The 27929-nt window shown below is 42.0% G+C and overlaps 1 protein-coding gene across 3 annotated transcripts; it reads left to right on the forward strand.

Annotated features, from left to right (window-relative positions):
• Window positions 1–3233: 3233 nt before the first annotated feature.
• On the forward strand, window positions 3234–27874 carry STK38 (serine/threonine kinase 38). Of its 3 annotated transcripts, XM_048826449.2 has the most exons (15): window positions 3234–3466; window positions 6778–6913; window positions 8807–8858; window positions 9014–9136; window positions 9869–9952; window positions 12317–12440; window positions 14078–14232; window positions 15543–15645; window positions 17562–17623; window positions 18733–18850; window positions 19150–19273; window positions 20538–20633; window positions 20978–21072; window positions 21990–22109; window positions 27726–27874. In XM_048826449.2, exons 2-15 carry the CDS (start codon window positions 6783–6785, stop codon window positions 27857–27859), a joined length of 1521 nt encoding a protein of 506 aa, XP_048682406.1. In that variant the 5' UTR covers window positions 3234–3466; window positions 6778–6782; the 3' UTR covers window positions 27860–27874. The 3 variants fall into 3 exon arrangements, with proteins under 3 accessions (XP_048682406.1, XP_048682403.1, XP_048682404.1); XM_048826446.2 differs by lacking the exon at window positions 27726–27874 and having other exon boundaries at window positions 3238–3466; window positions 21990–25518; XM_048826447.2 differs by lacking the exon at window positions 27726–27874 and having other exon boundaries at window positions 3238–3466; window positions 6781–6913; window positions 21990–25518.
• The last annotated feature ends 55 nt before the right edge of the window (window positions 27875–27929 follow it).

A 27929-nucleotide genomic window follows, 5' to 3' on the forward strand; every position in this document is an offset into this window, starting at 1 on the left:
GCTTCAACTGAATTATTTCTGATTTACATCTGTGTAAGCAAAAGAAAATTTTGGATCATAAAGTTGAGATCTAGATCTGGATCTGGATCTGGATCTGGTTCTGGGAATTTGAGGGCCTATATTTGGACCACTGGAGAGAGCACAGGATTGCGGAGCTGGAGAACTGGGTTCTGTCTGCAGTTCTGCCCCGACTCACTCTGTGACCTTGAGAGAGTCGCAGCCCCTCCTTGTGTCTCAGTTTCTTCATTTCTAAAAGGCAGAGAATGTCGATACAGACCTAGCTTTGTAAAACACTCTGGAATCTATGTACAAAAACCAGCCCCGCTAGAAATGTGAGCTCAGCCCTGAACATTCTTCTGCTTCCTAACTACTTTCCTTTCACATTGCAGTAAAAGAGCAATATCGGAACACCAGTTCATGCAGGATAAAGGAAGAGCACTTCAAGGGCTGAAGCGGCTGATGTGGCTCCACAATGTCATGGGTAGTGTGCACACAGCCAGGGCCAGAGATGCCTCACATTCAAATTCGTTGTGGGACTCACAGAAGAGCCAAGACCTCCCTGACCTCTATGACAGTACCATCAAGGATGAGATGCCAAACCTGGTGAAACAGCTGCTGCTGGAACTGACAGAAAAGGAGCAAGCTTTCCCTGTGCTAAAGAAAGCTGATTTGAGGCAATATCTAAAAAATCCGAAGGGTAGCTGGAGCCCGCAAGATCTTTCTGATCCATTTCAAGTCAAAGACCATGGTAGAAAGAGAAATCCTGCCGCTGAGACAGAGCTCTTCCCTCTAGACTGACTCCATCTCAGTTTGACCATTGCTTGAGACGTGTGATGTTATCTTGAGGGCAGCTCTAATGTAAAGGTGAACTACAAAAGAAAAATGTCTGTACCATTTACTACTCCTTGATATTGCATGGACAGCCTCTTAAAGGTCCAGAGCCTCTCCTCAGCCCACAAGCTTGTGTGCCAGGGAGGTCTGCAGGGGTCTGAATTTTCCCTTGCTGAAATGCTTCTGCTGCCTCCTGATTGTGGTCATCCCTGCAGCTCTGGCACACACGCTCCTCCCCACAGTCCTGTTTGCTAAGTTACTTATCTGTAGATTTGCATGGTCATAGATCCCCAGGGTCCCATGATACTGAATGCCCCATTTGCATGTTTGGGTGCAGCTAAGATAGGTCATTTTGGAGCATCAATTTGCCGCATCCTAATCCCCCTTTGTGCAGAAGTCCTGCACCTGTTCCACTGTGTTCATAGCCTTCTGCAACCATTAGCCAGGCTGCAGGATTTATTTTTCTGGTTGTTTTTACATCAGAAATAGAAGCTCCCCACCTCTCACTTTTTCCTGGAGGATATTGGAAAATCTTTGGAGGGCATGATAGCTGGAGGTTGGGAGTTGCTCAGCACTTCTCCCAGCCTAAGGGTTTGTGTACATGGGGAAATTGACCAGCATAGCTAAAGCAGAATAATTATACCAGAATAAAGTCACTTTATTCAGGAATAGAGTATCCATGTGGGAAATCATACCAGCATAATGACAGCGATATAATTATTCTGCTATTGCTATGCATTTCTTCCGGATAGACAAGTGCTAAGACTCAGCATCACCACCCAGCACCTTTGGAGAAATGGAAGAGGTGCAGCTCAGCTTCCAAGCTCCATATTTGATATCATGTTTCAGGTCCTCCTAAAGATTTCCAAAGTCCCCCAAGGAAAAAGTAGAGGAAGGTCTGAGCAACATAAATATTTTCTTGGGGAAAAATAAATTTTATGAGGGCATCTCCACATATCCAAAAGGAGCAATAAAGGACACAAACACGTTTTTATTTTGCCAGTCACCTTTTATGCCAAATTTGCCAGCCGTGTCTAAGCAAAGCAACATCCAGTTCAGTTGCAAAACAAATATTTCAGATACTATATTTTTGTCATGCTTGTAACGAATGTATCAACATATCCATTGACTAGGGATTACGTGTGCCACTTGAATTCGTTGAAAATCCACTGTTGGTGTATGTGCAGAGATCAGGAGTGTGTTTCTCATTTTACACAGTGACAGAATGTAAACAAAAGTCCTCAGTGTCATTAAAGTTAAAAGGCTTTTAACATGAAATATATATATATATATATATAATATTGTACTTGATTTATTGTAGAAATATAAATAAAATAAAGCAAGATTATCTTTCGCTAATATCTCTATATATTTGTAATTAACATGGAATCACAATGGCTCTTTTTCTTATATGTACTGAGACAGAGAGACGACTGGATGGCTCAACTGAGATTGGAATACGAGCATATAAAGCCGGTTTCAAGATTAGCCGCGGCTGGCAACAATCAAAAGTCACGTCACATTGTGAAATGAATTGGTTGTCTCAGTCCAGTTCCATTCTGACAATAATATTCTTTTGCCATTTATGGCACCTTGTGTCAGAGGATCTTAAAACACTTTAGAAACATTAATGAAATAGAGGAAACGTCCCAAGACACACCTATGAAGTAAAAAGAAAAGGAGGACTTGTGGCACCTTAGAGATTAACCAATTTATTTGAGCATAAGCATTCGTGAGCTACAGCTCCCTTCATCGGATGCAAGATGAAGCTTATGCTCAAATAAATTGGTTAGTCTCTAAGGTGCCACAAGTCCTCCTGTTCTTTTTACGAATACACGGCTGCTCCTCTGAAACCTATGAAGTAGAGGTTTTTAGATCCATTTTACAGATGGGGAAACTGAGGCTCGCCCTGGTTAAGTTGCCCCTGCAGTACGTCAATGACTGAGCAAAGAACACACTGAATCTTGACTCTTACGCCCCTGCTCTTTATTTTGTGGCAAAACCTCATGAATTTTAGGCCAGTCTCATGATTTGGGGGGCGAGGGGGGCTGCCTCATGACTTTTTGCACCGTTGGCACGATCAGTGCTGTCATGTTGCCCTGGCAAACGTCATCAAGTAGATGGCACGAGCAGCGTTGCTGGCTTTTTAGGCGGCCACCGACCGACAGACCCCGGCCAGCTGCAGCCACCTGCCGCCTCTGCAGCGGCGCGAGGCTGACTCAGAACCCCGGGCAATGAGCGCAAGGGAAGGAGAGACATGCGCAGGCGCACAGCGCCGTCCCCCTTCCCCTTCCCCGGCTGCAAAACACGCCTCTGGAGGGAAAAGGAATTTGCGCATGCGCCGTCGCCCGCCCCGCCTCTCTCGGGGTGAGGACTGGGCGCTGAGAGGGCGGCGGCGCATGCGCAACGTCGTCGAAGTCTCCGGGAAGGGGGGGGGCTTGCTGGTCTTGTCCCGTCCGCGGCGCCGTCCGTTCCGTGAGTGGCGGTGCGGAGAGCGCTGGGGGGGCGGCGGTAGCGACGCACCCCGATCCCTTCCCCCATCCCCCCCCCCCCGCCCGTCCCAGTGAGGAGCGAGTCTCCGGCTCTGAGGAGGGGCTGGGTCCGCGCCCCCATCTCCGCCCCGCGGGGGGCTCCGGTAAGTGACTCTCCCGGCCCCCCCTCCCCTCAGCTTGTTGCCCCGGTGACGGGCCCCCTCCCCTCGGGGGGAGCTGCCTCGGCCCCGCTGCCTCCCGCACGCTTCCCCCCCCCCCCCAGTCTGCCGCTGCATCCTCCCTCCCGGCCTGTGCCCCCCCCCCCGGTCTCCCCTTCAGCTCCTGCCCCCCCCGGCTTCCCCTTCCCCCCCCCCCCGCGCCCAGGCCCCCGGGCAGCTGGAGGCAGCGCTGGCTGCCCCTGGCCCTGGCGGGCTCAGCCCCTCGCTCCTGTGGCAGACAAGCCTGCAGCTGCCGCAGCCGCCGGGCGTGAGGGGCCTGCCGGCCTCTCGGCGAACAGGGCGCCCGGGTGGGCAGCGGCCTGGCCCGGGCTGCGGGGCTGAGCTCCCAGGGCCGGGGTCACAAGGCGCGTCCCGGGGCTGGCTCCTTTTACTGCCACCCCATCGAGTGGCTCCTACGGCCCCCGGCTCGCCCTGTGGGCGGCACCGCCAGCCAGGGGGGACCCAGGTGTCCCGATTTTACAGGGACCGGCCTGACATTTGGGGCTTTGTCTCATGTGGGCGCCCTGGGGGCCCCCCGTCCCCATTTTTCACACTTGCTCCCTGGTCATCCTACGGCCAGCGGACGACCAAATGGGCCGTCTCCTCTGGGTCATCAAGGTGGTCCTTCCCAGTCCAGGTTGAGCCGTGCTGGCGGGGCGCCTGCACTGTCCATGTTGTATAGATAAATAGAGGCACGCGTGCGCTCTCCCTTAATAAATTGGTTAGTCTCTGAGGTGCCGCAAGTCCTCCCTTTCCTTTCGCGAATACAGACGGACACGGCTGCTACTCTGAAATCTCCCTTTTATCAAACTTCACCCATGCGTAATTGCATTTGAGTGGGGGACGGTTGTCTGTCTTCCTCCCCCTCCCTTTATCTGCCACCCAATACCGGCTTTGTCACTTGATGGTTTCCTGGGAAATAGGAACTAGTAGCATAATCAATGTGAGTGATGTAAATGTGCTTACAGTACACAGATACCGGATGGGCACGCTCTTGAAGTGCTGATGAAGTGAGCTGTAGCTCACGAAAGCTCATGCTCAAATAAATTGGTTAGTCTCTAAGGTGCTACAAGTCCTCCTTTTCTTTTTGCGAATACAGACTAACACGGCTGTTACTCTGAAACCTGTGTATAGAGAGAATCTGTCCTTTCTAATTCAGATAGTGTCACTTTGAGCTGGGTTGTTTTTTTTTTTTTTAAAGAAATAACTTCATCAAAAATACAACAAAAGTTCCTCAACAGTCCCTACATTGCCTCTGTTCTTTGAAGAAAGAGAAGATGTCTAACAGGTCAAATAAAAATAGCTTCTATTATAAGGTCTTTGGGGCCTGCCATTTTTTGTTATCTATAGGGCCATGCACACCTGTGGTGCCTCGGATTTCAGATTTGTCACTTCATTTTTTAGAATTAAAATTTATGGAGCAGTCGCTGTAACTTTAATAGAAGTCAGGGTTTCGTGACTGCTCTGGGATTTTGTTTTTTAAATTAAAAATGCCCTGATAAATGAGGGAGCACCAACCACTTATAGCAGCACCCTTGGCCCTGGCATGGAAACCCTAATCCTAGCTCTGTGAGGAGAGGAGGCCCAGGGGGAGTGGAGGTAGGAGGGGGCTGGAGAGAGAGAGCCTGCCTTGCACTCACCAGGGACACAGCGGTGGCTCCTGTGTCCCATGGGGCTGGGCCATGCACCCTGTTCCAGGTCTTGCGACTTGGTGCATGGAGTCACCGCGCCACTTGCTCTGGTTTGGCCTTGCCTCCACTTCATTGTGATTGGGAGAGAGGCAGCAGGGCCAGATTTGAGTAAGTAGTGCTGCAACGTGCCCAGAGTGGGGAGATGGGCCCAGCCGCACAGGAGCTGCTGCTGTGGAGTGAGTGTGAGGTGGGCTCCGTATCCAACTCCTCCACCTGGGCCTTCCCTCTGCACCACCCTCCATGCCCCACCCCCCTCGAGCCTCATGGACAAACAGAGAAGTCACAGTATGCATGACTTTTTCTGCACCCTGCCAAACCTGCAGCCCTATAAATGAGATAGTGTCTCTAAATGATACCTCTGTCTTTATCTCTGACTTCTAGGGCTGTGTTCTAGCCATGGGAATTTTGCTCTTTTGGGTTATATTGCCACTAGAAAACCTCAATGAAAATAGGTTTTCGATAGCAGCCATGTTAGTCTGTATCTGCAAAAAGAAAAGGAGGACTTGTGGCACCTTAGAGACTAACAAATTTATTTGAGCATAAGCTTTTGTGAGCTCACGAAAGCTTATGCGCAAATAAATTTGTTAGTCTCTAAGGTGCCACAAGTACTCCTTTTTTCAATGAAAACACTGTCTTAAATTGTTCAAAGAGCTTGTATATTTTATATACATTACATTTTACTTATTGTTTCTTACAAATAAACAAGCTAGGATCTTGCCCTGAATTTGAGCCATAACATGGAATCGGCTAGCTTTTGTGTTTTTCTTAAACTTTATTTTTAATTTAATTTAATTTAAGATGTAGATGCAGTATACTTAACCCCCCCCCCCCAAAAAAAAAAAAAAAAAAAAAACCCCTCAAGATCATTTTTATTTTTTAAGTTCGTACTTGTTTAGAGGTAATTATCTATCTGGATTTTGGCAGGCTGTTTGTGGAAATGTCTGCTACAGTGGGAGACCCTAATTGCAAAAGTAGCTAAAAATAGCAAATTTGTCTGTCTTCAGCTGCTCCACACATCCATTTAATATTTTGACTCCTGGTAAGTTTCATAATAAGGGGCTCTGCATGTGACTGACAAACGTAGAGGTACCTTGTTTCTCGAAGTGTAAAAGAAAAAGGCACCCCGGACTGGGAGTCTCGGGGTGGGTTTTTCATGCCTAACAATTTTACAAGATTAGGAGAATAGATTGGGTGAAGTACAAAACATTTTCAATACTGCCTAAAATGTGGTTTTTGAGGCATAATATTTGTCAAGTTTCCTTCCCTCTTTTTGAATGCTGTTCAAAAACAGGAAGCCTGACTTGTACCTTTTATTTTGTAACCCTCTTCCCTTCAGACTCTCTCATTAACTGATGGTGCCCAGTTTAGACAACTAGTCTATCGTTTTTCTCTCTCTGATAACTTAGATATTAAAACTATATAAAATATTAACTTCAGTCTGGATTCTTAATTCCAGCGTCTAATGTAGTTGAGCGTCAGTTATTTGGTCAGAATTCTTGCTTTCATGTTTTATTGTCATTAATAATGTCAAATGTATTTTTTCCCCTTTTTTTCCCCCTTTTCTAGTAGCCATGGCAATGACGGGTCCAACACCCTGTTCATCCATGAGTAACCACACCAAGGAGCGAGTTACAATGACAAAAGTGACATTAGAAAACTTCTATAGTAATCTCATAGCACAACATGAAGAACGCGAAATGAGGTAAAAATCCCAGTTGGGAGATGGAAAGTGCGTCTGTGTAGAAGTGAAAGGAAACTAGTGGCATGATTGTTTAACTTGAGGTCCCATTTGAGAGGTGCTATTTAGTAAATTGTAGCTCAAATTTAACTTACCTTAACGTTACCTTAGGCCTTGCTAGTAACTACCTTACTTATCTGAGTTTCTCAAATATGATGTTGACGAGTAAAAATGGTTAGCTAGAGGACATTATTATAAATTAAAAGAAGATGTTTTTCTGATTCAGAATATCTGTTCTTAAATCCATTATTCCATTGCTGAGCAATTTTAAAAAAAGCCATTTTGTTGAGCATGCTTTGATGAAATCAGTTGAAACATTTTCCTTTCAAACTTAAATCTTGACAATGTGTCTATTTGACTCAATATATCTTAGTGGAAACCAATTGTATATTTAGCTTAGATTCATTTAAGCAGTAAAGTAAGAGGCCAGTCTCTACAAATACTTACTCTTTCAACTGTTGCTCCTTTTGATTTTTATTCCCTTTTAACATTTCTTGTAGTTTTATGAAGTCATGTGGTTTCAGCGTCATTTTCTGTTACAGTTTATGATGCAGCCCTCTGATAAGGGGAAATTCACTTGTTCAAAGGCGGCAAGCAGCTGGTGTAAAGACTGTAATTTAACATTAACTTGACTAACTCATAGGCGGGAGGAATCTAATAGGCTTCGATAGATGAGATATGATAAATTCCTTAAATATCCTTGGAAACCTGTATTTTCTCTTTGTGGGCCAGATTCTCAGAGGTGCTGAGCACCCTAAACTTCCATCAAATTCAGTGAGACTTCAGTGTGGTGAGCATGTCACAAGAATAGGCCTATAACCAGAATTTTCAGAAAGGCTTCCTGTAAACGCTTAATGTTGGAAAAAGCTTCAACATTGCTTGGTCCTGCTGAGTACTACTGCTGCGGAAATTCACATTTGGTATTTGAGTGGGGTGTTAGAGAGAGATGGTGAGCAAATTGTACTTCCTAGGTGCCTAAATAAGGGGAGAGCAATTTCAGTATACATGATAGAGATGTTGGGCTAAAATGTTATCATACCCCAGCAGTTGCTTAGTGGCATCTGGAGGCTGGAAAAGGATCTTGCAAAGAATGACTTGCATATTGAACAGGAACTCTTCAGTGCATTTGTATAATATGATGCTGAAAAGGCCATCAGGAAGCTCAGAACATAATTAATGTAGGAATTTTTCCTGCAGTGGCCAAAGATAAATCTGAACAACAAAAATAGATTACCTTCCTTGAACCAAAAAGGGGGGGGAAAAAAGTGGAATTAAGGTTGTAAATGTGTCCATATTTTAAGGGAGAAAACCATTAATATCAGTTTAGGTACAAATATGGCCCCATCTCCAAGGTAGCTGAGCATCTCATAGACATTAATGAATTTATTCTTTCAACACCTCTAGGTAGGTAGGGAATTATATGACCCATTTTACAGAAGGGGAACTGAGGTACAGTGAAACTAAGTGACTTCTCTGGTGTCACACAGGAAGCTAGTGGCAGAGCCAGGATTTGAACTCAGATTTCCTGAGTCCCAGTCCAGGTGTAGCCACCAGACCATCCTTGCATAAAATAAGGCATGTGAAATTTCAGGCAGACTGGTTTAGATGAGCAAAGTTATAGAGGGTGAAGTTGGACTTCTATTGGAAAGGTAAGCTTGAGCTTAAAACTGGAGAGACCAGCATCTTTCCATAACTCTGATTCTTCACACTTCCATATTGAATCCAAATTCCTAGTCCGCTGACTTAGTTCTAGACAACACTTCCAGGTGTTGAAAGTATCTGTGCTTTTTATAGGATTTTCTGAAGAACTAAACAAGAATTTTTTTCATTGCTTTTTTTTTCTTTTTTTTCTTCCAGACAGAAGAAGCTAGAAAAAGTGATGGAAGAGGAAGGTTTAAAAGATGAAGAGGTAATGAACAGAAAACAAATTTTTTGGTTAGATAATATAAGTAACCCATAGTCATACCTTTAGTAACCTCTCTGATTGGTTCAGTATGATCCAGATGAGAACTTCATTATGGAATCTCATAAACCGTATGGCTTTCTTTTTAAAACAAACACTAGAAGAGAATCAGGAGGTCCGCACATGCCCGAAAGGAAACAGAGTTTCTTCGGTTAAAGAGAACAAGACTTGGTTTGGAAGATTTTGAATCCTTAAAAGTAATAGGCAGAGGAGCATTTGGAGAGGTAAGAACAGAGCAACTGATTACTGAATAAAACTGTAGTAGCATTATAGGGACTGGAATGCTTTTGAAAAGACTTTTTAAAAGATCAGAACAGTGCAATTTGAAGCCAAATGACACAATAATCACTGCTGAATCTTTGTTTAAAGTTTGACATTAAAATGCATCAGACTTTATATGTAGTCAGTGCTAGTTTGTATTAAACAAACAAGCAAAACTCCACATCTTTAAAAGGACCAAAATGCTGGTGAAATGGGCTTGGCTGGCAACCTTGGAAAGCCCCTCTATCTGTAGAACAGATATAACAGTAGCAGTGCAGGTGTGACGCTGCTGTGCCAGTGTGCCTCCATCCTGGCCCTGTAGTAATGGGATGCAGTGATAGCAGAAACTGCATGCCAAAGGGCCTTTAATAATGGCTTTTCATGACATAGAAACTTGCCCACTAAACTGGGTTTTGACCAACCAACTTGTTTCATGTTACAGATTGCCAAATGATATCAAATGGTATCCTCTTTGTTACAGTGATCTGGTGTCCTAGAGGTAGCTGGCTCTGTATCCCATTACCATATCATAAGACAGTTAGTGCTAGTTGTCCTTATAATCTGATTCTGCTTTGCAAAATAGAAGTTAAATGTTTGCTTTTAGGGTATGATACCCAGAATACTGTAAAAGAAACCTGGAAAAGTTGGGGGGATAAGGATGTGTTTCTGACTCCGTATTTTTGCAAAACTTGAAGGTGCGGCTTGTCCAGAAGAAGGACACAGGGCATGTATATGCGATGAAAATACTACGCAAAGCTGACATGCTTGAAAAAGAGCAGGTGATTAATAGTAATTTCAAATAGCAATTCTAGTAGCTCTGCCTCTTTTTAAAATCTTTTTTTCTGCTCCATTGCAAACTCAGATTCCTGGGGGACAAAAGTGGGCCTATATTTAAAAAAAACAAACAAAAAAACTAAAGAATAATCACTGCAACATATGGTTTAGATTTTGCTAGCTAAAAACTGCTAAGGGGGTGTGGATGGATTTTTTTTTTTTGACTTTCCAACCTGCCTTCGATTTGGATACTCAGTTTTCCCTAAAGCGCTTAGAACATTTCAGCCTTATTGTAACTCTTTCTGGAAGAAAGACTCTAGAGAAATTACATAACTTTTATGTGGTCATGAGGAAAAATATAGCTTTCACTTACTATATTTCTTTATCTATTTTTATCAGTGATTAGTTAATATGTATGTATTCACATGTTCAAAACAGCATTTAAAAAAAATTCATTGTCTCTGCAACCTTGGTCAATTTCTTGATGAAGGTTTCAGTTGTACTGGCTTTTCACAAGAGGCATGGTGATCAGATATAGAGTGTGACTGAACTGTTCTGTTTCCATTTGAAAACATGGAGAAGCAAGGTGCAGGAAATTAGCAGTTTTCCTCTAAACAGCAACAGAGGAACACTTGTATTGCAACTGATCATGTTCCTCTTTCTGCATTTTGTGATATTATGTTACCACTTGAAACCAAAGATATGTATGTGAACTCTCAATACAATCTTCAGAGTGCTGGCTTACTGCAAGTCTGATTTCATCCTGATTTAGCATGTCTAATGGATTTAATTGTAAATATCAGTTGCTGGAACTGCATGAATCCTTCAGACTCACTCGCAGGACCTCCAAAGTAGTGGCACTTTTCATATTAATGCCAATCTCTGAATGATTGTATTATATCTTTGATAGCCCTTCTGGGAATATTAGTCTGAACTAATCAGTCCTTCTTCGGCACTGGAGTTCATCTAGGAAGCAATGTTTTTGTAGGCAGTAATTCCTGAATTAACTTTTGTCTTTTAAAAGTATTCGTTGAAAAAATAGCATTGCGTTCTTGACCTCTTTGTCTTTGCATAGCAATTTTGAAAGTCAGTGCTTGGTGAGTGGGCCTGCACTGATGTGTTTTGAGACCTGGGTTTGACTCCCAATCTCGGTCATGAAATATCCACGTCTCATCTGCTAGATGTTAACTGTTCTGAACTGTAGTTAGTACCCTTTGTGCATGTTTTAGTTAGTGCTCTTAATATAGCAGATATTTTAACTCAAATAGTAAGTAGTTTATCTTGTATAATAAGCACCTCAAAATCGAATGTGTATTTTCATCATATCTATAATTCAATCAATGTTCTCTTTTCCATGTGAAGGTTAAGGAAGTAACAATATTAGACGTTGAAGTGCTCTGTTTGTCTACAGTCCAGGTATAAAGCAGGTAGCTGTAAGACAAGCTTCTCCATACTACCCTAGCCACAGCTGCACTTCTGACTTGGAGGGGATCCATTTTTTATAGGTATAGTAGGTGTATATATAAATGGTCATCTAGGGTAAAATGGGATTATTTTTCTCCATGAAAATTTGCTGCATAGTTGTATGCAGTGGGTTGAGTTACACGCTACGGTGTTACTCGTCTTTTGTTCCAATGGATGAGGACAAAGACCTCTTTAGGACCTGATCATGCAACCATTCACTACTAGACATAGTGTTCGCTACTGTCAATAGTCCTGCTGACTGCATTTAATTGGACTAATTGTAGTAGCAAACGCTACTTAAGGTGGTGTTTCTAGGATCGAGCCCTTCAATTGCCATTAAAACTAGGGTCATATTGTGAACCCTTTGCTTATATTGGTGAACAGTTACTTACGCAAACATTCCCTTTGCAGTTAGTAGATCTACTGATGTAACTTGATAATTTTTTCAAAGATCCTCAGAACAAAAACGTGTCATTAAGGTTTACAGTTGAAACCTTTGAACATAAAGGATCTTCGGATCTATGCACTGAGGGGTCAGATTGAGTCAGAATCCTAAGGAATTTATTCAGTAGGTACATTCCAAACAAAGCATATGAAAGAATGGCAGTGACCTTTAGTAAGGTTTTCTGCCTGTTCATTCTCAGAAGCATAATTTTTTAAGCTGTTGCAGTCTTCAAAAGTTATAATTGCCTGAAAACCTGTCACACTATTTTAATACGTGAAAATATCCAGTGATGAAAGTATTGAGACGGGCTAGTATTTCCATTCCTCATGTAGAGACTTGACAGTTGCATATTCAGTCTTTCAGTCCCCTCAAAACAGTGTTTGAATTGTGTGTGAAGATAAATGCGTCTAATAAAACATAATAAATGTAATAATTAATCACATGCATACATATACCCTAGGTTGGCCATATTCGTGCGGAGCGGGACATTCTAGTGGAGGCAGACAGTTTGTGGGTTGTGAAAATGTTCTATAGTTTTCAAGATAAGTTAAACCTCTACCTTATCATGGAGTTCCTGCCTGGAGGTAATTACCTGAGATCAAAAGGTCCCTTTCATTTTGTTCTGTGGCCGTCTTCTGGCTTTGTAACAAATTTTGTCTGTCTTTGTTACTGGTATTTGTACACGTGCAATTGCTTTACAGTGTTGTCTTGGGTCTGATCCTGCAGGGAACTGAGCCATTCTTAATGTCTGGTGACTTCATTGGGGAATGAGGGTGCTTGGCACCTTACAGGGTCAGGCCCAAAGTTACCTGTCTGTACCATGGGGCTTTTGCAGTCATGCTTAGGTACAGATGCTTGCAAACTTGACCTAGATGTTCTGTCAAGCCTTATCTTCACAGTCTGACATCTATCTTCTTAGAACCTTAACAGCTTTCAGTTTTCTAACTCTTTTCTTGTAGTTGGTTTGCATCAGAAATAACCTCTTGTCTGCAAAGAAGAGCTTTAAAGGTTAACTCTTGAGTGCTGAAACTACTGGAGTTCACTAGCAAGAAGGTTATACTGAAATCTTGCTGGGTTATACGGAAAACATGATTTGACTATTGAAACCAAATGATTGACTTCAGACCTGACATTGTGCAGTAATGCAGTCTGTTCTTGCTAAATGTGTTTCTGGCTGCAGAATTGTTATCTAAGGTCCAGATCTTGTGTGTGGTTGTCCATAGCTAACTTTGGTTTGTGGGACATTTCTATCAGACAGTTCACCTTTTTGCTAATTGGATGTTTTATAACTGAGACAGAAACTCTCAGATAGACTGACACAAAATAAAATGCAGTAGAGGCTTGCTAAATAGCACACAATAGTTTACACGCTCACAAGACAGTGTCTCTTCACTTCTCAGTGACAACTATATAACTGACTATTGTAGTGAGGCTTTTTTATATCCATTACTTTATAACATTATTTGGTATGTTATCAAGTCTTTAATGAAAACTAAACTAAAATTATAATGAACCAACGCGCATTGGGCATATCCTTTTAAATTTCATCTACTCGCTAATTCACAGAATCTAGTATTTCAGTGAGTCTCTTGGTGATTAATACAAATTAGTTTGGGTCTACTGGGTTTCTATAAAATTGGATGTCTTAATACCTGCCACCAACAAATTCCTGTATGTGGCTTTACATCACTAAACAATGTCAAGCTGACATTCTCTGTTAGCGCCAGCTGATGGCCTGTGATCATTCTATTTGTGATGTCACCGAGAGAAGACATTGCCTGGAATCTAGGTTAATTTAAAAATCTAAGATAGTGTATATCTTAAATTTATGTATCTGTATTGTGCTAGCAACCTGAGGCCTCAATCAGGGAACAAACAAACTGGTAGTCATGGTCCCTGCCCCAAAGAACTGGCATTCTATTGAAGCTTTATTTTCATAATCTAATTGCTAAATATTCTTTCAACTGAACAAACTAATGAGCATCAACAGGCTCGACTGTAGCTGAGCGAAGAACTAATTACACTTCTATATGCATTTCTTGGGTGTTTGTGAATCCACAATGTACAAAATATAATTGTTTCATAAAAACTGTCTACATTCACTGAAATGTAAAATGGATGTCTTATTTATTAGCTTTGGTGACATATGTTACTAAGAGGCTAGGGCTTAATTATCAGTTTGTATTTACTTCTGCTGTTTGTGGTGGCTGACTTTTTCTAGGTGATATGATGACACTGTTGATGAAAAAAGACACCCTAACAGAAGAAGAGACTCAATTTTATATTGCGGAGACTGTGCTAGCCATTGACTCCATTCATCAGCTTGGTTTTATCCATCGGGATATCAAGCCAGATAACCTCCTCTTGGATAGTAAGGTACAAATATATTAACCACTGCATGCAGTGTTGTTGTAGCCATGTCGGTCCCAGGATATGACAGGAACATGGTGAGTGAAGTAATATCTTTTGTTGGACCAATTTCTGTTGGGGAGACCCTCTCCAACAGAAATTGGTCCAACAAAAGATATTACCTTAACAACTAGGTGACGTTTGGGTTAGCAGCAGATATACTGGGTAACTTAGAATTCAGAATGCTATGATAGATGGCACTATCGGTTAGTTAACCTTCAATTTCTTACCCTTGCAGAGGATATTTTCCATTGTCCTGATAGAAGTGAAGCGACCTCAATCTAATCTTCAGCTGACAGTACCTTATTTACAGAGTGCTCTCTTGTGGCAGTTGTTTGAACTGATCTTGGTGGTTTTCAGTGCTGTTTTAAAGCCATCTTTTGGTTTCATTTCTTCCTCCTTAGTCTAAGACGTTTCCTTTGGGTCCGACATCTGCTTTGCGTGTGTTCACCAAATATTGAGTAGTGTGTTTACACCAAGTGTGGGGATGTTGCTGATTCATTAGGCTTCCGGTCTCATTAGCTCTTCTCAAAATCTTTCTCCAGACTGGTCAGGATACCTGTTTACTTGTATGTATTTATAGTAGGTAGTACCCAGGAAGTTGGGGTGTTTCAATACCTTACTACTGCTAAGTAAAATTTTATATTTTTCTACTTACCTTGTCTGGGACAAATTTGCTGGCAAGAAGAATTTACCTACTTCTGTTAATTCCAAACTATAATGAAGTGCTCCGATTGGAGCAGATCTTTACAGAGTCATGCAAGTTTAGGATATAATATGCCATTTTTAGGCTCAAAAAAGAACTTCACATTGAAAGTCATTGCTGCCTTGCACTGTGGATAAGACAAATTCAAGCACTGGGAAGAGTAACATTTTTCTTTGTGGAATATCCTGTGTCTTAGCAAGTCCGCCCATGACTCATCCACTTTCTAACAGAGGAGTAGACAGCACTGCTCCTGGAAACGCTTTGTTCTTACCTGGGGTGGTCAATATTCTCCCTCAAGGGACTATGGGGCTGATCCTGCAAGGGGAAGTGCCTTCAGCTCCCATTAAAGTAAACAGGTATTGGGAACATTACTAGAAATTGAATCACATCCACTGTGTGGCAGTGCAGAAAATTATCCCTAGGGTTGTTCAATATCTCATTCCAGTTGTAGGCTAGAGCAAGATAATAAATATGCTTGGTGTTTTGTCATATGAAATAAATGGGTAAATAACTCTATTCTTTGGGTGGATGTCTTGTATTTCTTCTGCATTTTGGGTCTCCGCATCTCTAGGGCCATGTGAAACTATCAGATTTCGGTCTCTGCACTGGGCTAAAGAAGGCTCACCGAACGGAATTCTACAGGAACTTGAACCACAGTCTTCCGAGTGATTTCAGTAAGTTCTCTGTCATCAGTACCAGCACTTACATTCTCTCCTATGGGAATGGCGTTAGAAATTCCGAAGAGGACTGATTTCAACACAGTGGTGGAAAGCTGCTGTTAGGGATCTAATGAATCCTGCCTGTGTGGAGGGTTTGGGGATAAAAGGGTGAATGGTATATGTGGCACATTAGTCCCTGTTAAACTGCAGCTTCCCTCTTGCTCTTTCTGCACTGTGCACTTCCTTTATTTTTGCTACTTACCAAGATATTTATGTAAATATAAGCATTTACCTTTCCGATAAGCTAGCTCCTTCCTTCCAGTCTCACGTTATCCTTTCCTTGCTGTACTACACGGTAGGCTCATTGCATGTACTGTAGCAAGGACTGCTAGCAGATGGCACAGTAGCAGCACACAGGACTAACGTGGCCAGCCCTGCCATAGCACATGTGGAGGCATGGAGATATTTTAACTTTTGGGAATGCACATCCCCAGAATCTAAATCTTTAAAATTGTTTCGCAAGAAGAGCTGGAACATAGCACCAGAATGATAGGAAATTGCAGACTCTCCTGAAGCTAGGTCCTTAGCAAGAAACAGAAAACTTCGTTCACTTCAGTTTCTAGTCAGTTTCCCTCTGCAGCAACACCAATGTAAATGCTTCTGTGCTAGATCTTGATATGATTCTGTAGTTGCTAGCTCCTCTTTCATGTATTACTTGAAAAAAAGGAGGCAGTCACTTTCTCTTGGCTATTTCTCCGTGGTGAGGATGTGTGACTAGTAAAGAGGCTTTTGATATATTCACCCCAGTGCTTTTAAAAGAAACAGTTCCTCCTGATCAGAGGCTTTGAGATCCCAATTAACTAACATTTATGGTTAGTAGTCAGGGTCTTGGCTATCTCAAAATAGTTTCATTGAAATGATTGACAGCACTGTGAGTCCAGTTCCTGGTGAACAGGAGTACACATTACAAAAACCACCAACATAGTTAGTACTAACTGACCCTTTTTTGGCAGTCTGTCTTTGGCCTCTCTGAGCTGTAGAGACTGAACACCCCTCTGTCCTTTACAGATGGTCCCTTCAGATCAGGTTTGAGGCATGATAGGAGGGCAGTGTTGGGAAGCTGGCGCTGCTGCTGCTTCTGCTTTACCTGCTCTGTGGACAGAGAGGACGTCAGTCTCCAGGGCTCTCAATCTGAGAACAGCTTTTCTGAACTGAATTCGCAGAGAAGAGATGGATGCAAAGAAAATGTTGACCTATATTGTCCCTCCTGTTCCTGTGTTGCACTGTAGCTTGAGTGCTTGCGCTGTAAAATACCATAAACTTGACTATACCTGACATGCCTGTCATCAGAGATCGGGTTTTACTGAGCAGTTAAGGCCCAAGTACCCAATCTAGGCTTTTTTAACTAGTTGGGCCTATGCTATGTGAGTGACGAAAAGACCCTCAGACATCAATGTCTTTATTTTGCCTTCAGCAAACAAAAGCATATACCGTGTGTGAATAGATTTGTTTGGAACTTTACAGAGAGTAGAGGTTGAGTTGTGATCTCTTTTACATCATTTTAAAGCTGAGCTAACTCTGTTGGATTAATGAGATTTATTTCAGATGTACATGGATGTAAGTGAGATCAGAATCTAATCTTTTAAATGTAGTCATCTTGAAGTGAGTATTTTGTTCCTGGAGTTATAAACTTCTGAAAACATGGATGTCTAATGGAAGTGCTTACAGAATTTTAACTTTAGTGCAAAGAATGCAGCAGTGTCTAGTGCTGGCAGACTGTCAAGTGGCAGGGTCTGGAAGCTACAGATGAGCTAGGAGTAACTCTGCCCCTCTATGTATAACTTCAAGTGGGGCTATTTATCATGGATAAAAAGTGGAAAAGAAAAGCGAAATGAGCAATACTGATGTCTGTGTGTTCTGGTCCTCTTTAGCTTTCCAGAACATGAATTCCAAAAGGAAAGCAGAAACATGGAAGAGAAATAGACGTCAGTTGGTAAGTGCAGTCCCTCTGTCTACAGATACTCATGGGTGAGCTCTGAGATGCAAGTGGGTTGGCTGATTGATATTAAAAATGACCAGCATTTATACCATGACACTTTTCAAAACTCTCAGGGCACTTCTCTGAAGTACTGTGAAAGATCTGTGCAGTTGGGCTTTAAAAAAGAAATAACTCTTGTTTGTCCATCTGTAAAATTCTGGTGACTTTTATGCTTAAGATAGAGAACCACCATGGCTTGTTGCTTTTTCTGGTGCAATTATGGCTAAAACTAGCCAAGTTCTTAGCTACTTCCAATATAACATTGCCTCTGGGGAGACTTCTAGCCCATACCCAGACTGTGATGCCTTAAGAGAACTGGACAAAGCAGATTGAGGCACATAGTGGTGATTTTACTGTGCAGATTTCGTAAACAATAAAATCTGCCCAAGTCTAGCTGGATCTGGTAGAGAAACTCAGTGATTAGATTTGCATCTATCACGTGTTACTTGGCAGTGCTGATGCTAGAGATGAACATGAGCCAAGTCTCCAGTGTGAAGTAGGGCTATACTGCAATTTGTGTTGCAGCTGTTGGCCACTGTCTAGCCTTTTTGCCTCTTTAGGGGCCGGAGGAACAGCTTCCTACAAAGACTTTTAAACAGTATTATTTATCTCTTTCTTAATAAGAAAAGGAGTACTTGTGGCACCTTAGAGACTAACCAATTTATTTGAGCATGAGCTTTCGTGAGCTACAGCTCACTTCATCGGATTTCGACGTCTCCGACTCAAGGAATATTTCCAAAATACCTCTGAACAACATACTAACTCTGAACTCTTTCTTAATCTCACTTGAAATGTTTCTAACAGTCTATCTTCTCTAAGAATAGAGCCGCAGCATTTAAACAGGTTTTATTCCCTTCCCCTACAATAGTGTTTTTTCACTGCTGTCACTTTAATGGTATCTTGATAGCATGTGGGATCTTATTTTAAAAAAAAAAGTAATCTTTTAGTTTGAATAAGTTGTCTGTGTGGGTTCTGTTCGAGCCCTCTGGTCCTGTGAAGATTTCTCAGTCACTTGTCTGTCGGGATCTCTCTCAAAATGTGTAACTGAAGCCATTCAATTTCAGGCCTTCTCCACTGTGGGAACTCCAGATTACATCGCTCCTGAAGTCTTCATGCAGACGGGTTACAACAAGCTTTGTGATTGGTGGTCACTTGGGGTCATCATGTACGAGATGTTAATTGGTAAGAAACGAGCAATGCACAAACCTGGAGTATATGTTAAATTCATAGCAGAGTCAAAGTTCACTTTTTCATGGCTTCGTTTATCTTTGCTGGCACACCTTCACACTTAGTGCCCATTTTCACATTAAGCAATTTTCTCCAGTTTGCTGTTCACTTGAATTTTTTTAAACTGCTATCTTGTAACCCAAATGCAGTTATTGCTGTTTTTTCTCCCTGGTGACTTTAAATTAGTTCAATTTAAGCTTTAGTAGCCATAAATTACTCTTTACTTCATTGCAGGAGTGTATTTTCTCTTTTAGGTTATCCCCCTTTCTGTTCTGAGACCCCTCAAGAAACGTATAAGAAAGTGATGAACTGGAAAGAGACTCTGACCTTCCCCCCGGAAGTTCCAATCTCTGAGAAAGCAAAGGATCTTATTCTAAGGTACCAGTCAGTCAATTGCTGCAGCTGACCAAGCTTGTAGTGTGGTGCCACTTGTTACATGTCATGAATTTTCTCATCCTACAAACTGCATGAAACACCTCTCTTACAACTTGTCTAATGAGACAATGGGTGCTTCAAAGTTTAAGGTGATGCATTTGTCGCATTTATGTATTGACTACGAAGGTTGCTAATCAAATATTTTTCTCATCAAATTCATGGTGGTTCACTGTCATTTAAATTGGGAGCCCTTAAAGAACTGCATTAATGGGGGCTCTTGTAAAATGCTTATGTTTGGGAGAACCTCCTCTCGTAGCTTTTTTTGCCTCTCACATGTCTTCGTCCCCCATTTCCTGTGCCCCTGAATTCTTCAGAAATTGAATCTCCACTTGAAGGAAACACAGAATAAGAATGTTGAGTTGTATTAACTGGCTGTATGGACCCTTTCTGTTTATATTGGCAAAGGATGTCCTTGAAATAGGCTTACGCTTGTTAGGATAGCAGGTTAGAATTACTGGCTTTCCATCCTATGTATTTAAACGCTTCTCATGAGTGATCTAAATTCCTTTGGGAGTTGAATAGTCTATCCAAGCAAACTCCTGTCTGAAATAAGGTTTACCCACTTTGCTTCCATATGATACATATCTGCCTTAAGGCTGTTAACGCCCCATCAGCCTTTATGCGTTCCACAAAAAGCAATCACCAACCCAGAAACATTTTGTCTTTGTCTAAACCAAGGCAAACATACACACTGAAACTCAGACTCAGTTTAGGGAATAAATTCCCTACAAACCTCCTTGGAAGTGTCTCAAACTGTTTTCCAGACCCACCATTGTAATGCAACAGGCAAGTGTCTGACACTATTTGTGTGTAGAGTTTGATTTATAAACCTATTCCGTGCACACTGAGCTGGGCTTGTGAAAGAGAATGTGCAATCATTTTGCTCTTTAGTCTTAACTATGTACATAATGTCTCGGATAGGTTTTTAATCTGGTCTCAATACAAAAGTGAAATGTACATGCTTTTGTGTGTACTGTTGCCCTCTGCTGGTCCTGGATGAAAGGGCATATTATCCTTGAAAGTAAATTCCCTATATTCTATCACAGCCTTAACATTCCTTAGTATGGTTGGTGTGTTACTTTTAAAATAAGAGTTCTTATCGTTATCCTTCCGTTACAATTTCATACATGTAAATACTAGTTTCTGTTTAAAATGACTCACTGTTTCTAAATATAACACTTCACTTTTTTCATGCTTCCTTTCACAGATTTTGCTGTGAATGGGAGCACAGAATTGGTGCACCTGGTGTTGAAGAAATCAAGGGTAACCCCTTCTTTGAAGGGGTTGACTGGGAGCATATCAGGTAGGACATTGCCAGACACGTCAGCATCCTTCTAGAAAGCTAGTCCTTGTTTAATTTCCCATCCAGTGGTCTAATTACATTAGACTGTTAGGTTTGTCAGAAGTGCTGGTACAGTAAAAACTTGCCTGTGATGGTAAAATGGGCAGCTCTGACTTGAACACGCAGGGAACCAGGCCTGTGAAATAACCAGGCCTACGTGGCAGCGATGAGGTTCAGATCCTGATCCAAACTTCTCTGAGGTTCAAGCATATCCAGTTCAAGGCTTTTTTTGTGAGTCCCTATAGAAATGGAATGTATTCATTGCCTGCCTTAAAACCTAATATTGAGAATGTTGCTCTTGGCAGAGAGAGACCTGCTGCAATATCAATAGAAATTAAAAGCATTGATGACACCTCAAACTTTGACGATTTTCCAGAATCAGATATCCTTAAACCAACAGGTAAATATCTCCCCTTCTTGTCACTATTTTACATATAATGATAATGTAGGATTCCTGTTAAAGTAAACTCTGCAAGTCTGGCTTGATAGCAAGTTCGGGATAAGAGTCCTTAATCATCTAATGCTTAGGGGGAATGCTGAATGGTAACTTTTACAAACTGTGGGCCCACTTCTGCAAGTCCTTCATGCACAGAACTTCCACTGATATCACAGGGAGGCAAAAACTTGTGGGAGCAGACTCTGAATTTGCTGCAAATCTAGATGTAAGGGGATTTGAGGGCAGTTTCAGACTTAAACCCACAAACTAAAGCGAAACTCAGAACTGTCAGATCTTTCTCCCTCCCCCTATCTTCCTCACTCGACTAGTGTAATACATTTTGTGGTAGCATTAAAGCCAAAAATCTCTCATGGAAGTGCCATTGATAGCCTTACCTGAGTTTTTCAGATACACGTGTTTTATAAAGAAAATGTTCATCTCTTTTTGTACAAATAAGACTACGATGGTTCCTCTGGTGTTACGCGTGACGACTGCCATGGAAATGTATAGTTGGGACGTGGCAGTGCTTCTCAGGGCACATTTGTGAGACTTAATATGTGTAATTTTATAACATTCTCTAGTGTCATGGCGAAAATGGCTCTGCTTTAATCAACGAATGGTGGTTCCACCATGTGTTTTGTAATGACAGCTTCTATGTCAAGGCCTGTTTGAGCATTTGTTAGCATGTGGATTTTTAACACACAATAGACTGTAATGACTCCCTTTTTTTCTAGAACTGAAGAATAAAACTGGGAAATGGTATTTTCCCAACCAGAAGTTGTATAATTTCTTTAAAACTAAAAGGCTGTGTCCAGTGTTCCGTATGATGAGTACAGTTTAATATCTGAAGAAGCTAACACTTGTATCGCTTTGTCTTCCAGTGGCCACAAGTAACCATCCAGAGACTGACTACAAGAACAAAGACTGGGTCTTCATCAATTACACCTACAAACGATTTGAGGGGCTGACAGCCCGAGGGGCAATACCATCCTATATGAAAGCAGGAAAGTAGTGAACTGTGACCTGAGACTATTTCTGAGCCTTGGATCTTGTTTCTCTGTACTGGGTTTATGCCCTTAAAGCAACTTACCTGAGGGCTATGAACTTTTTGAAAAGTTTTTCAGGTCACAGTATATTACACACCATTGTTATTTACTTGGATTTGTTTCTTCTGCTCCATTGAAAACTTCCATGAAACTCTATCACCTCTGATGCAGGCAGATATTTTTTGCTGCTTCAGGAGCAAGTCTGTCTCTGTTTTCACATTAAATTCCTTGCTAGACTGTTCAGTCCAGTAGAGGAGGAAGAGAGAGAAGAGCGCCTTTACTTTCTAACATCACAAAGCACATGGTATTTACAAAATATTTCACCAGTCCTGCAATGAGTGATATACTCAGTCTGCCAGTTCTGCCAGCACTGTTTTCCTAATGGCTAAGAATTGTAGCACAGAGGAAATAAAGCAATAATTAAAGCTTGAGATAGACAAAACTGTCCAGTAAATTATCTAGTAGATGAACAAAACTTGTATTGCCTTAACCGTAGTGTGTAGTGCTATTTTTTTATAACTCAAAAGCCTCTTTAATAGCATTTTTCAGCTCAATCAGTAGCCTCAAGTTGTGGTGCACTTTACTTTTGGTACTAAGACAATGACCCTCAAGCCATTAAATATTTTTCTAAATTAAAAAATTGTGTAACACTTTGCTTTTTCTGAGCAGTGACAGGAGAAACAGGCCACTCATCCTGGTAGAATTTATTCTGTGGAAGCTAACAATTTCCAGCTGTTGTACTGAAGAACCTCCATGCAAACAAATGACTATTGTAGATTATTAGTAAACTAGCCAATAACAAGAGCTGACCTAGAAAAGGAGTGTGTAAGATGGGGGGGCGGGGGCATAGGAAGGGGAGGGAGGGAAATCCGTTTATCCTGATTGATGGTGGGCCTCCTATGTATAATAGGACAGGAGATGGGGTTTTCTGTTCTTGCTGCTGCCATCTCTTGGCCACTTGTAAAATCTGCTGGCCTTGATCAGTTTCAAAGATGATGATGCTAACTTGCTAGTGGCATGGGGTAGTGTCAAGTAGCAAGATATGGCAAAAAGTGTGAAATTCTGCCTAGGGCTCCTCTTACAAACCCTTATTCACAGTGGCCTTCCCATCCTTTACTTAGTATTTCAAAGTTCCTCTCAGTACCATGGCTAAGACATCTGTACCCAGAGTCTTCCAAGGGGGGGTCTGAAACTTCTGGTGCATGGGTCCTGCCATGTCTCTATTTGACTAATTATTGCCTAATGTAGATTATGAAAGTGTATTCCTTTATAATCAGGATGCTCTCCATGAGAGCCCCAAAGTGCCTTCCCTTGCCTAAACACCTCTCAGAGCTGTCTAACTGGATCAAATTAATTTGGAGGATTCTTTATCAGCTGAGCTCTTGAGAATTCCTTTCCATGTGCAGGAACACCACTCAGCTATAAAAGAGGTGCAATCAGTGCATTCCTAGTGGCACGTGAAACAAACAGATCCACCCCCCTTGTGGTGCTGGTCTTTAGTGTGTCACTAGATGTTAAATTAATGAGATTTTTAACAAGTGCATATCTGTTTGAACAGTTTAAATTCCTGCTACATTATATTTTTGGTGCTGAACACTAAAAATACCTAGCAGCTAAAAACTACTGTTTTTAAAAGCTAGATCAGTGTGTCAAGATGACCTGGTGGCTATCGTTTGTATATAGCCCTATCTTTCTAGACTAACAAAGGGAAGAAACTGTGTTTGTAATGTAATAATGTTTTTAATGGCTGCATTAGGGAATATTCCACTAAATGTCTTTTGGATTAAAGTGTCACAGGGTAAATGTTGAATGAAGGAGTAATTTGAGTGCAAATACTGTACATAACAGAAAGGCTGATTGAGTGTGGGTGACAACTTGTTAACATCCTCTCCCTAAGTGCCGTAGCTATGAGACCGTCCAGAAACCCTGAATCTGCGTTGTTGTATTTCTGCGTAGTAGGAATTGGTTCGGTGCATTGCTGTAAGCAGCTTAAATGCTAAATTCTGCCAATCCTAAATTCAAGAGTAGTTTTTACTCTGACAGTAGTGATCTTTGGGCCCATGGGATTATTCATAGGACTACTTAAGCAAAGTAAAATAAAGATCAGGGGCTTTATTTGCTAGCCAGCAAAGCATCCTTTTATATTATTTAGTTTTTTTTGTTTTTGTTTTTAAATCAAGGACTGATTATTACATTTTAGATGTGGTAAAATTGCTCTGTCACCCACATGTGAAAACGTTGCCTTATAAGCCATTGGAAAGTGAAGAGCTCTTGGCATTTTTAACTATTGAAAATTGTTTTGCAATTCTTGCTTTCTTAAAATGTGAAGATCAAAACCCTTTTGAAGCTGTTCTGGTTTCGGAGTAAAAGGTTTTGAGACAGCAGATGCATTGTTAACCCTTTAATAAAAGGGACTGGTGTTTTTACAAATACCAAAGAACAAGGGAGAGAACTATACAATTATAGTTTGTAGGGGTTCACTGTGAAAGTCTATAAACAATACCTTGTTATGTAAATCTCTAGTGCGCATGTGATTTTCTGAATGCCTTCTGACCCCACACTCAGATTCTCCAGTTGGGTGTTGTATATTATTGTCCTTGAGTTAAAAAGTGGAGAACTTCAAAGGCACAAGTGGCTCTTACGAACCTAACTTCTTTCAACTTTCAGTGGGAATTAAGTGCCTTTGAAAATCTTTCCCTACATGTGAAACCTGTCAGTCATCCCTTCTAAGTGGTAATTTTTCCTTTACAACAGAGCCTGCCTTTTCCTACAGGTATTTTTTTTTATCAACACTAGAAAAACAGTACTGTGTATTATTTCCAGGATCCACACTTCACTGCTATCAGAATAAGATTTTTGTACTTTTTTTCTAGATATGCTTGCCAAACATTTTTATTAAGTTAATAAGTTACCAGCTTGTGTATGTTCTCATTAGCTGATAAATGGAGGTAATTAGGAATGCCTTGTGGTTTTTTGTTTAAAGCTGCAAACCGATGAAGGTTGCAAGGAGTGGGTCTGGTTCTTTTCCAGCTAGACCTGCAGGAGAAACTAATTCTAATCTTAACCTTCCTAATGGATGTGACCGTAAATTATGCTGCCAGTTCCTCTCTTCATACTCTACCTAGCACAAAACTGCACTTAGGTGTCACTTACTATCACTGTGCCCTGACTCTGCCTTAAACTGTCTGTTGAAAAAGCGTTCTGTAAATACATGATGCTGTTACTAAATCACATTGTAAAATTTGGCAAACCTGTTGTGTGTGATGCTGGGGTCTCAGCAAGGGGAAACCCAATTTATTTTTATGGAATGATCTTTACATTCTGCTGAGCTGTGTAAATAAATAAATCCTCTTCAGTCACTGTAGATTTGCTGCTACGTTTTGTTTTTGCAAAGGGGAATGTCTCTCGCTGATATTTACACTTTTTTATATGCAAAATAGCAATTACTTTGAAAGTAGGGTCCTTCACCTAGGCACGTTGGCTTAGACATTGACTTTGACATTTCAGCCCCTTAGACTACGATGACTCTGGATTTGATGATGGAAGCATCTTGGGTTTTTTTTAAAATAGACTTGAGGATTGTTTCCTTAGGTGCGTTCTACTTTTGCCCAAATGAATAAGATGTTGCAGGTGAAAGAAATATGGTCTCTCAGCATAAGAGATTATAATAAACCCTGGTACTAGGCTGATGGGAAGACAAAAGACATGACCGTGAGATCATGTAGCTGTGTGATGGGGGTGTACAAATCCCACACTGGGCAACATGGGGTTAAGGGATTATTTGGGTTTAGTTACTGCCCCCCACACACCTGCAGCAAATGCTCCATCTGCTGGAGGATTAAGACAGGGAATTAGCTCATTTGGGTGGCAGAGCTGGAGGTGAGCAGCTCTGCAGGCTACAGATCCAGCAGTGCTGAGCAGAGGAAGCCTAAGGGAAGAGAGGAGCAACCCCAGAGACAACCAGCGAAGGAAGTATCCTGTGGACCTTGGACATTGGTAACCCCCACTTATTGTGGTTTGGGTTTCCCCACCAGGGAAAGTCTCGGACTAAGATGATGTGGGGGGAGAGGGGAAGAGGCCCACGAAGGACCCCCTTAAGCAGCCTTGGTTGCCAGACCACTGGTAGCCCAAAGTTCCCTGGGTGGAATGGGAAGGCCTGGGGTCCCCTCTCCACAGCCCCCTTGGCAGTCAGGAGTTGTGGCTGTGAGCACTAGGCCATGCTCCCCAACCAGACCCCGAGTGAGGATTGTTACAAGCTGCTTTGGTGAGGAGCATGTGATGATCCTGATTTGTTAAGGTTCTGGGCCAGGTTGCCAGCTGGTGTAAATCAGAATACTTCTGCTGACTTCAATGGAGCTCTGTCAGTTCACACCAGCTGAGGATGGGGCCTATTATTACTGTAAGGGGAAAGTGTAGGGTTTATTGTTGCTGTTGGGTGGGGCTGGGTATCAAGAAGAAAAGTGGTTTGATGTGCTGTGTGGAGACAGGAATAGGGAGTGAGGGATGACCTGAAGGAGGCTCTGGTGGCGTGAGTGAAGATTAGACTCCTTTCCTACCACACTGTGGCCTGCCACAGCCAGCTGGCAGTTCAGACCTCAACCCAAGTTTTTGTTCAGTCTGCTTTTGAGCACAGGATCAGTCTTGCCAAAGCACACAGCCCTGGGCCAATATCTGATCATCACTTACAGCTGTAATTCCACTTAATAGGGCTTGGGATTCCTAAAGCTCTGTTTGTTTACAAAGGCTGTAACCCCAGCTCAAGTTGCAATCGGCTAGAATGCAGTAGGTGGGTGAATTGTCACTGGAGCTAACTTAGAATTGTGCTTTAGATTCTTTTAATTTTTTTACAGGTGATCTAGGACTTAAAATACCTTCTTAGCCCATGAGGGCCAGCTTAAATGCAGAGCGGTTACGAAGTGATGGTAGGTATTCTCTGCTCTTACTGGGTCTAATTAAAGATGGCTTCAGGGCCACATTTGCCTGTTTATTTGTACAAATCACTCCTAGTCCCAGAAACCTGGTGGCATTTATCAAGGGGTAGCAGTAATGTGGGTCTCTTTCCCAGGCTGCTTTGCCACTTATTGAAATTACCGAGTGGTAAAATTAAACTCTGGACTTGCTGTGACTCTTGCTTCTTTGTGGAAGCTTCCATAATTGCCATTGACTTGATAAGCAGCTGCTCGCTCTTCAGCCTAGGAACCTATAAATGGGCCTATCTTTGACTCCCTTAGATCACCCACCATGTCAGAGCATGGACGGAATTCAGGTCACCTGTTTCCCAATCCAGTGTCTCTTCCAGTGGGCTGATACCTGCCCCTATCCAGTGCTGAGAGCTCACTCAATGTGCTTAGAGATCCTCAGCTACAAGGGGCTACAGAAACGAGGACTGTTCAGGTAGCCTTTTGTAGCTCAAGGTTTGGGTCAGAAGCTGGTCCTGGTTCCATCTTAAGTTCTAAGGCACTCTTAGGAATGAATGAACACACATTCCCTCCCCCTGCCTGTCCCAAATTAAAAAGAAAATTCAACGAATCGGATTTGTGTGGAACTCATGGGGCTTTTGTTTTACAGTGACAGAAATTATTGCTCATGAAGATGAAGACCCTCAAGCCTTCCAAGCACTGTTCGAGCTACCCCACGCAGCCAACAGCCTTCAGTGCTGGCCTCCACCATACCCAGCCAGAGGGATCTCGGGCAATGGCTGCTGATTATGCCAAACGGTTACAGTCTTGTACACAAGAGGCAGCCAACAGCACTGAAACTGCTGAAGAGTGAGTA

Source organism: Caretta caretta, chromosome 21 (assembly GCF_965140235.1).
Source record: "Caretta caretta isolate rCarCar2 chromosome 21, rCarCar1.hap1, whole genome shotgun sequence".
NCBI classification, from domain to species: Eukaryota; Metazoa; Chordata; order Testudines; family Cheloniidae; genus Caretta; species Caretta caretta.